The sequence below is a fragment of the Cajanus cajan genome, chromosome 8, assembly GCF_000230855.2.
Source record: "Cajanus cajan strain Asha chromosome 8, NIPB_CcT2T_4, whole genome shotgun sequence".
In the NCBI taxonomy this organism is placed as follows: Eukaryota; Viridiplantae; Streptophyta; class Magnoliopsida; order Fabales; family Fabaceae; genus Cajanus; species Cajanus cajan.
In genome coordinates, this window is record NC_138524.1 from 18,084,922 (window position 1) to 18,095,193 (window position 10,272).

Consider the following 10,272-nt stretch of genomic DNA (forward strand, 5'->3'; position numbering starts at 1 on the left):
GTATATATATAAATAAAGATTAATTAAATATAATATAATAATTATTATTAGTAATATAATTATTATATATATTATTATATATTTATAACGGTCCGGATATACCAAAATGATAATCCAAAAATAATATAAGTATGAGATTGGATAGTTGAGGATGACTTAAATGAATTAATTTGTACTACTTATACTAACAACATGCATCTGCTTTTCGGTAGCTTATCTCATAAGAACTTCTCAGTTAAGCGTGCTTGACTTGGAGTAATATAGGGATGCGTGACCTTCTGGGAAGTTTCCAAAAATTGTGTAATTAAGGACAAAACATGCTAAAAAGTTAAGTATTGTGAAATAAAATCCTTAAGAGGCCAAATATGAGTGGTTCGTGGCGACCAAATTTGCGACGTCTATAAAATTTAATAAAATAAAAAATAAATATTTAGCAACCGATTTATTCGGTTATTAATTCGGTCACATACACTTCAGCGACCAAAATCATTGCAACCATTTAGCGACCAAAAATTTTTCTGTCGCTAAATAACTTAGCGACCAGGGTTTCAGCGATTGATTAAATTTGGTCGCTAAGGTAAATAGCGACCGATTTTTACAATTTAGCGACCGATTTTGGTGGTCGCTAAATTGCATATTTTTTGTAGTGATTCAAAAGGAACAAAGGTTATTTTTTGTCTTTGTTGCTCAATTTTGTCACAATTCCCCCATTTCAAAGGGTAAATTTTTAACCTATGAAACCCATTATCTTTTTCACTAAAATACTCGCTAATTCTCTCTAAAGCACGTGTGTTTTTCGAATACACTCCCTAATACATCTCCATCTGTGACAATTCTTGCTAATTCATCCCAAAGTGAATGTTAGGATTACAAAACTTTATGTTGAGTACTTATTATACATGTTTTTGTTTAGCATCTAGCACTCTTTTTGGATAAAAATGTAAATATGTTAATGATATTTAACCCCAAAATAGGAAAAATTAAGTGAACATAAGAAGGTAAGAAGAGTAGTAGAAATCTAATAAAAATTCTCTCTTTTTGTAGAAAAAATTGGAAATCAGAATTCGATAGCCATGGTCATGGGTTTGCAGCCATAGTCGTGAGAACCTTGAATGCAATCAAGAAGCACTAGAGAGTTGTAGCCATTGTTGTGGATTTGTAACCATAGCTATGAGAATTTGAAGTGCAATCAAGAAGGATCCAGAGACTTGCAATCATGATTGTGGATTCATAACTCAAGCCATGAGATACTGGAGAGTAAGAAAAAGGTCCAAAGAGTCACAACCATGGTTGTGAGTCTATAATTGTAGCATTGGATTTGCTTCACCATGAAGGAACTTCCACAGCCATGGCTGTGGGACCTAGTTGTAGCCATGAAGATTACTTAATTATGAAGGACCCTCCACAGCCATGGTTGTGGATCACAGCTGCAGCAGTGAGATTAAAAATTGGATCTTTCCCCTGTTTTGGAGACCAAAATAAAAAGGAAATGTAGAGAGAGATAGGGGAATATGAAAACAAATACAACAAAGGAGAGCACACGAATAGAAAAAAACATAGTCAAAGAGAAGATCTCAAGGTTGGATCGCTTGGGGAACAAGGATCAACTTCGTTTCTTCTTCTTTTCCTTTGTAATTTCTTCTTCTCCTTTGATTTTGTAATGGCCCTCACCATGAGTGGCTAGATCTTTTGGGATTGGCTTCGGTGTAACTACTAACTCTTTTTCTTCTTGATTATATATGCATTTGATTTTCATTGCTTGTGCCTGACACCCGTTGTATGGTTTTTGGTTTTTGAATCCTGTTGGAAAATATTTTTGAAAACCTGAACTGAATCATGCACCTAATTATCTCTTGTTCTAAGAATAGACTTGATTTGGTTAGTCACCTTTGTTCAAGTTGTCGTTCTTAATGCAAGGTGTTAATCTCAAAGCATAGAGGAATCATGTTTAGGATTAATCACCTTAGGACTCAATTTTGAGGGATTTGGTTGAGTTATTTAACGAACGTGAAAGTAATGAAATTAAAATCATATTTTTCTAAGGAAGATTTAAGGGTTAGCAAGTACACTTGAATCCAATTCACTCTTTATATAACTGTTCTTTTAAACTTTATTTTGTTGTTCTACTTTACTCCATATTAAACCAACTTTCAATCATATCAATATTCTTCTATAAATCATTAGAATATAAATTACTAATATCACAAATCCCTGAGGACGATACTAAACTACTACAACGAAGCTTGGTCCGCTTATCAAGGATAGTGAGATAAATCTTTCACCACTTTAGAACTAGTTTTACTCGTGTTGTGGATTCAATATATTGTTATTATCTAAACTAGTAAGGTTGAGTTATTTTATGTCTCTATTAAAAATTAAAAAAAATTAAGATTAAGTAATAAAAGTATTTTAATCCAATTGATACCGTGATTGGTCCTTGAACTTCAAGATTTTAAGTTCAAATATTGGATTTGATAAAAATATTAAATTTTTAATAATAAAAAAATATAATGATCTTTGATTTTCTACTAATGTTAACCGATTCCCTCATCATTCATCCATTACAATTGATTAGTCATTTTTAATACGGAGACCCCTAGTCATATTCTTGTGGAGTGATGGTTCTACATGGTTGCTTAGTTTAGATTTTGAAGGAACTAGGATGAAAATATATACTACTTAAAATTATTAACGGAAAATTAGTTTGTTGTCCGTAATTAAAATTAATTTAATTTTAAAAAAAAAATCATTATTAGGAAATTGAATAGAAATTCAAAAGTCACGAGATTATTATTGACTAGCGTGGAGAATACAATATCATACCTTGATAATCAAACTATATAATAAATACAAAAGTAAAATCATTTGACGGCTTACACACAACATTCCATGAAATAAATATTAAATAAATAAACAAATAAAAACTAGGATTTTTACATTCCATTGAATAAAAAAAAAGAATGAGCTATCAGGTTACACTTACCTAATGTTATGTGAGAAAATATAAGTAACAATTTCACTAAAATAAGCACAATTATGTTTGAGAGATCAACTTGATGAAGAAAGAAGGACACGAACACAATATTTATTTATTTTATTTTATTTTTTATATATTAGTTCATCTTAAACTAAGTCTACAAAACAAGCCTGAAATGTCCTGTGTTCAAATAATTCAAACAAACCCAACAACAAAGCAAACGTCCACCAAAATTAAAGTTAACAAAAAAAATAAAAGAACTAGTAGTACAAGGAATTGGTTGAACGGTGATGATAAATCTAACAGTGGGAATTTATCATGAATTCTAGGCCGTTAGATATTTTCCACAATTGATGATAAAAGATTTCACTTGGGCTAAATGAAGGGAACCAAAACAGTGCAAGGAAGCATTTCAATTTTCAACACATGAAATGGGCTGGGTTGATTTCATAGTTGGACCAAACAGACTATAAGCCCAGCTAAAAAACAAAGCAAGGATATATAAACAAAGCAAATGGGTGGCTCCTCCTATGGTATTCACATCGTAATTGGGCCAAGGCCCAACAAGTTAATACCCAATGACGACATGCATCCAACAAAGCTGGATAATGGTTTTGGAAGCCCAACCAAAAACACCAAGAGATGAAGGCATGAAGCTAGAAAAGCTATGTGGCTACATATTACTCAAATGCATATCAAGTATTACAATTGTGATTTTTTTTTTTCAATTTAATTTCAATTGAACAATTTGAATTTCTCACGTTATATAGAAACTGTGCATCGCAAAAAAGGAGAAAGAGAACATGGGATAGAGAAGAAATGAGAAGAGAGAGAAAAAAAAGAGGAGAAAGAGAGAGAGAAAAGAAAATATGAGGTTGAGAAGAGAGAGAGGAGATGTGAGAGAGATAAAAAGAGTAAGATAGGAAAAATAGAGAAAAAAAAGAGGTGAGGAAGAAAAAAAAAGATGAAACGAGAAAAAAAATGGTATATTATAGAAATCAATAAAATGGTATATTATAAGAAAAAAAACATATTTATATTAACTAACTATTATAATAAGTAATAAGAAGAAAAAGAAAAAGAAAAAGAAAAGTATTGGGCCAAATCCCACACACAAGTGGCACACATAATGCAAGGAATTTGGGACAAGCCCACATTTTCAGTGTTTGAGGCTTTCCTTATGCTATAAGATGGCTATGTAGATAGTATTTTCAAGGAACTTAAGGAACTGCAAAATTTTCAAACAGCAGAAATAAATTTGTTAAAAGCGTACTATAAGGGAAAGGTTATTCAACACTCTAAACAACCATATCATGTTACTCTTATTCAATTACGTGAGGATCCAAATCTAAAAGAAATAGCCTCTCTGGTTTAGAATGTATTCTTGGGGACCACTAAAGTGGGATTTCTGTTGATGTTGTTGAAATTTCTGATGTACACCAATATTCTGTCATGTTTAATTTTATTATAGGATTAAATATGGTTTTGGTACATGAACTTTTCTGCAAAATCTTTTTTTAAGTCTCTCAATTGTTTTTTTTTATACTATTTTTAGTTTACCAACTTTTCCCCATTTCTAGTTTTAGTTATTGAACTTTTTCTTCCGTTAACATTTTGGTCTTTGGTGTTCATGTAAAAAAGTTTGAAGGATTAAAATCAAATAAAAGTTGTTCAATAACTAAACAAAATTGACAATAGAAACCCCATATTTTATGTTTAATGTCGTAGTTGGTTTGTTTGTCAAATTAAAGTACAAGACTCGTACCATTGGAGTGTGTTTAGTTTTGTAATTATGTTGGTCAGGTTACCTATACTTGCTGGGTAGCAGAAAATGTTGCTCTATTTTATATATCTTAATATATGTTTTAGAAACATATCAATTGCAGATAAATGAAAAATATGACAGTTTCCAACATCTCTGCTATCATAACATAACTACCAAATGTTGACACTGAATCAGATTCAGGCATCGTGGTCAACTCTTTTGTTAACAAGAAGAGTGTCGCATTAATTCATTGACTTTATTATTAAAAATTATCTTATGTTATCTAGTTTTGTGTCAGGAGTGGAGGTCCTTTACGTATTGAAGTTCAAACAGGCCAGATCATATTTTAGCCTCTCTATGAAATTCAATCTGTTGCTATCATTTATTCATTTTCAAATTGGACCCCTGAGAGGGACACATGCAACATCAAATTGGTTGTTTGATCTTTGAATAAGAAAATTCGTGGCATTATTTATTATTTATTGATGAATGACCAATATATAATGTATGGGACCAAAATAGGTGTTAAAATCAAAGTAACATTAATTCTATGAAAGCCTATTTGCCATATTCAGAGTCAAAAGTAGAGAAAGAAAAGGCTGCTATATGCATAACTTATCAGCAGAAAAGTCAAGTTTGCAAAGAATATAATGCTATTAAATGATCCTTTTGTTAGTGTTTATATTAGAAATCTGATATAAATATATATGAGCGAGCATGTGGGTGGGTTGCCTTACATCTTTTTCAACGATAGAGGTGGACAATGTATATTTTAAGACTCTGATTTGATAGGATAATTATGCTTTCATACTTCAACGTGTTACATGCACCACTCAATAAAATTGGACAATGCTAAATGTACACCACAGAAATGATGTGTATGGAGTAGAAGGAAAAGTAAGATTGAGAAAAATAAATTAAGAAAAGAGAAAGTGATAAAAGAGCCAAATGATGTGACGGAAAACATGCAAACTTCACAAATTGTCTTGGTGTAGAGAAACCAAAATTAGCAGAGATGGAAAGAAATATCAAATGATATAGTTACTACATAATCCTACGTCAAGCACAAGATATAGTATACTCCAGCCAAGTTCTACAAATACATTTTAGTTTTTAATTGTCAACTTTAGGATATTATGTATAACAATCTATTACATTACTTCAACCAATTCAAGAAAAGTATATACATATCTATATATATATATATATGAAGTTTTTCCTGTGAGTGATAATGGGCTATACTGTTATAGACTGAACTTTAACTTGTGAAGGCCTTTGAGTAAATAGAATACTGAATTTACATGACACAAAAGTATACTAAAACATCTCTATCTAGCCTCTAGCAGTGTCACAGTTAATTCATTAGTGGAAGTCTTAATTTCATTGCTAGTTGAAGATTCTCCTGCAATCTTCATCCTTTCAATAAGGAATCCAGGTTCCTTAGGTTGTGGCAAAGTGTTTTCACTGCTCAACATAAAAATCACTGATGCCATGTTTGGCCTATCCTCTGGATGTAGTTGTACACATAGAAGACCAACATGAATGCAGCGCAGTACTTCTGATATGTTAAAGGTGTCACCCAAAGTTGCATCAATTAATTCCATTGGAGTGCCCTTTTTCCACAATCTCCATGCCTACAAAATTGAAAATGAAGTTATGATCATGAATTTTATAATATTTATACTAGTTATTGAAAAAGGTTATGTTCGTTGTCTCACATGTCCTAATAGATTGAATCCATGATCCGGAAAGAAAATTCCTCTGTTTTTCTTCCCACTTACTATCTCAAGTAATAGTATCCCAAAACTATATACATCGGATTTGACAGAGAATAGCCCATCAATTGCATATTCTGGTGCCATGTAGCCACTTGATGAAATTGCACAAATGAGTTAGTTTTATCCTTACAAAATTGACGAAAATTTAAATACACTTAGAAGTTTAGTTAATAGGTATTAGGAAAGTTCTTACTATGTTCCAACCACCATTTTTGTATTCCCTTCAGTTTGATTTCCATTAACCATTCGAGCTACACCAAAATCTGAAATTTTTGGATTCAACTCACTATCTAGTAGAATATTACTTACTTTCATGTCTCTATGAATGATTCTTAATCTAGAATCTTGATGAAGATAAAGAAGTCCTCGAGCAATTCCAAATATAATGTTAAAGCGTTTAGACCAGCTTAGGAGTCCACTTTTGGAAGAATCTGTCAAATTTCCTAGTTGAGTTAGTTCAGAGAAGAATCAAATGAACTTCTTCAGTCTAAATATTTGTTTTTTGCAGAGGCACATACCAAAGAGAAATGAATCTAGGCTTTTATTTGGCATGTATTCATAGATGAGCACTTTTTCCTCTCCTTGAATGGAACAACCAAGAACCTTAACAAGATTCCGGTGCTGAAGTTTGGCACACAATATAACTTCATTCTTGAATTCTTTTATTCCTTGTCCAGTATTATTAGAAAGCCTCTTGGCAGCAATCTCTTGTCCATCTTCTAGTGTACCCTAAAAAATTAAATCAAATTTGTTGAATAATTCAATCAAAGAGTAAAATGCATGACAACTTTTTATTTGTGTCTTACTGTTGACAGGTTAGTTGCATATTTGGTTATTTACCTTATACACAGGGCCAAAACCACCTTGGCCAAGCCTCTTGTCACTTGAGAAGTCATTAGTGGCACAAACTATTGTAGCAAAATCAAAGAAAGGAAGATCTAAGTCTTCTTCACGATCTTCTTCTTTCTTTTCTTCTGAAGCATTTTCTGTTTTCTCTCAAGTAAACTAATCAGCTTAACATCATAAAATAAGAAAACAAAATGCTCTTATAAAGGCACTATCATCACGCAAGTTCATCATATATATATATATATGAGGGTTCCAATCATCCAAAAGTAACCATCATCACATGCTCTTCTATCACGATACTGATATTTAACAACACAAGTATAAGTGGTAAGTATCATTTGTGTAAACAACAGTATAGCGAGTCAAGAACTTGCGGTAACAATGTTTAAAGGAGGTCAGGCTTAGAAAGTTTACCTCTAACCTTTTTTTTCCGCCAGTAAAGATATGTGAAAATGAAAACAATCACAAAAACCACGAGAATAACAGGAATCACCACTGCTAGTGCTACCACTTTCTTATGCCCTCCTTTGTTAGAAAAATAAACCAATTGTCACATTCTAAAAAAGATGAAGACAGAATGTTGAAATAAAGAAAAATCAACAAAGAACTAAAAACCGCACCAGTTTCTGATGCAACCATTCGAATATATAGATCCTGCCCGGGAACAGAAGCCACCCTTAAATCAAGCAAATCTCCAAACCACATGATACAACCATTGCCATCTCCTGTGATATATAAGTTTGCATATGCTGTGCAAGAACAGTTTTGCAAGCATTTAGCCTTGCATTCCTCAAGTGTCAAATTTCCATCAACCCAAGTCCTTGTAGTATCTGGCATTTTCAACCCACTAAATTTTTTAAAACCATCTTTTTTTCTGACCCCACAGCTCCAAGGTTCACTAAGCACACATCCTTGGCTCCAATCCAATGCCTCATAATTTTGAACTGATTTTGGCTTGAACCCGGTTAAACACTGGCAGGGTGGTGACTCACTCACAATACAATTCCCATATGGACCACAAAGATTGTAGTTGTCACAATTGTCTCTAGGAACTGATGAATAAAGCCTCCAAGTTTGGTTCTCTTCAATCCAATTATAACGCTGGCGAGAATACAAAGATTGGTTCAAAACAACTCTTGTAATCAATGAGTTATTCCCAAGGTTGTAGGTGTAATACACTTCCTCAAGAGTGGTCTGTAGTTCCAAGTTAAAAATGGGAGTGGTTTTGCCATTGAATCTAACACCATTCCAAGGACCACTCCTATAATACTCACTAGATCCTTTCCACATAACCAATTCAGGAGTGTTACCAAGCATCATACCCCAAATTAAGTCCCCTGGAGAAGGATCATCCCAATTCTTCCACGCGGTTAAACGGCGGTTAAGACCCGTCTTAAGGTTCCATCCAATCTTCATTCCTGGCAGAAAAGTATCACAAGGGTAGTCAAAACTTTGCCATAAGTAATTTTCTGAATCTGTGTCTTTCTCATCTCTTAGTACCAAGTTCCCTGAGTCTAAAAGCTGAACAATTGGACTCATAGCATGTGTTTCTTCAGTTGAGTTTGCTGACCAGACAATAGTATTGTTCTTGCTAAGGATCACAAGTTTTCCTTGTGTGCTTATGCTCAACTTGCTGGAGTTGTCCTTAACCGGTTTTTCACGGTTTGCAACCCAAACAACGGTTTTAACTGAGATACTTTTGTACCAGATTCCAAGGTAGCGATTTGTGGTGGTGTTACTATTGCTTGGACTGAAGAAACCCATTTCAAAAGCTCCATCTTTTGAGACCAAGGTAGTGCCATCAGGAAGGGACTGCGACCCGTTAATGGTATCAATTGCAGAAGAACTTGAAGGGAACAATATGAGTAATATGGCAAAGAGAAACATTAAAGTGAAAGAGGCCATTGCTTTGGTAAATTATTGGTACACAGTGAATTACATTGTGGCGTAGCTACTTTTTGTCAACAATGTAGATATTTGTAACAGTGCGTTGAGGAAACTCGAGAGAAAGAGAGGACACGTAAGGAAGAAATGATCAAATTTGTATTTTAACACTGTCGTACGTGGTTGGTAAGATGTTCGAATCTTATCTGTGTGCTGAAACCTGCGAGATGTGAATGGTTTGACTTTATGTGAGCATTGACTCGTTCCTTAAACAAAATTGTGTAGTGGAATGAATTATAGGATCTGAGCTAACTCACTGTTTGCACCTATGTCTTATGTCTTAGAACATATATTACTCATTCACACAAAATTAGTTTCGCACAAAATTAGTTTGTAAGTGGAGAGTTATTCTCTGAATTTTTTACGGAAGTAGAACTTTTTGAAATTTTTTTTACCAAAGACGCTTGTGTTACACTTTATTTACACGTCTAACATCATTTAGCGTTCATATTCAGAATTCAGTTCCCGGGGAACCGAATTCTGAGCTTCAATTTTTTTTTTTGTGATCAGAATTCGGTTCCCGGAAAACCGAATTCTGAGTAGTTTTTAATTTTTTTTTTGGTTGGTGGAACAGTTTGTGCGAAGCTTGGAACTGGAACGGCCTGTTCTGGAAACAGAACGGTCCGTTCCGCTTGCACACGTAGAATTTTAATTTTGAAAATGGAACGGCCGCAGAACGGTTCGTTCTAGAATTATGTGTTAACGCATAACTTGAGAACGGCCCGTTTTGCGGCCGTTCCATTTTCAAAATTAACATTCTACATGTGCAAGCGGAACGGGTCATTCCAATTTCAAGATTCGCACACTCTCGGCCACAAACCAAAAAAACAAAAAAAAATTAAAAACTACTCAGAATTCGGTTTCCCGGGAACCGAATTCTGATCACAAAAAAAAAATAATTTTAAGCTCAGAATTCGGTTCGCGGGGAACCGAATTCTGAGTGTGAACAGTGAATGATG

At 33.5% G+C, this 10,272-nt stretch overlaps 1 protein-coding gene across 1 annotated transcript; it reads right to left on the reverse strand.

Moving 5' to 3' along the window:
* Positions 1-5,876: 5,876 nt before the first annotated feature.
* Positions 5,877-9,396, reverse strand: LOC109804812 (G-type lectin S-receptor-like serine/threonine-protein kinase At4g27290). Its single transcript, XM_020366673.3, has 7 exons — positions 7,990-9,396; positions 7,784-7,894; positions 7,361-7,506; positions 7,039-7,249; positions 6,714-6,951; positions 6,461-6,611; positions 5,877-6,376 (listed from the first exon to the last, which is right to left on the reverse strand). Exons 1-7 carry the CDS (start codon positions 9,272-9,274, stop codon positions 6,071-6,073), a joined length of 2,448 nt encoding a protein of 815 aa, XP_020222262.1. The 5' UTR covers positions 9,275-9,396; the 3' UTR covers positions 5,877-6,070.
* Positions 9,397-10,272: the final 876 nt, after the last annotated feature.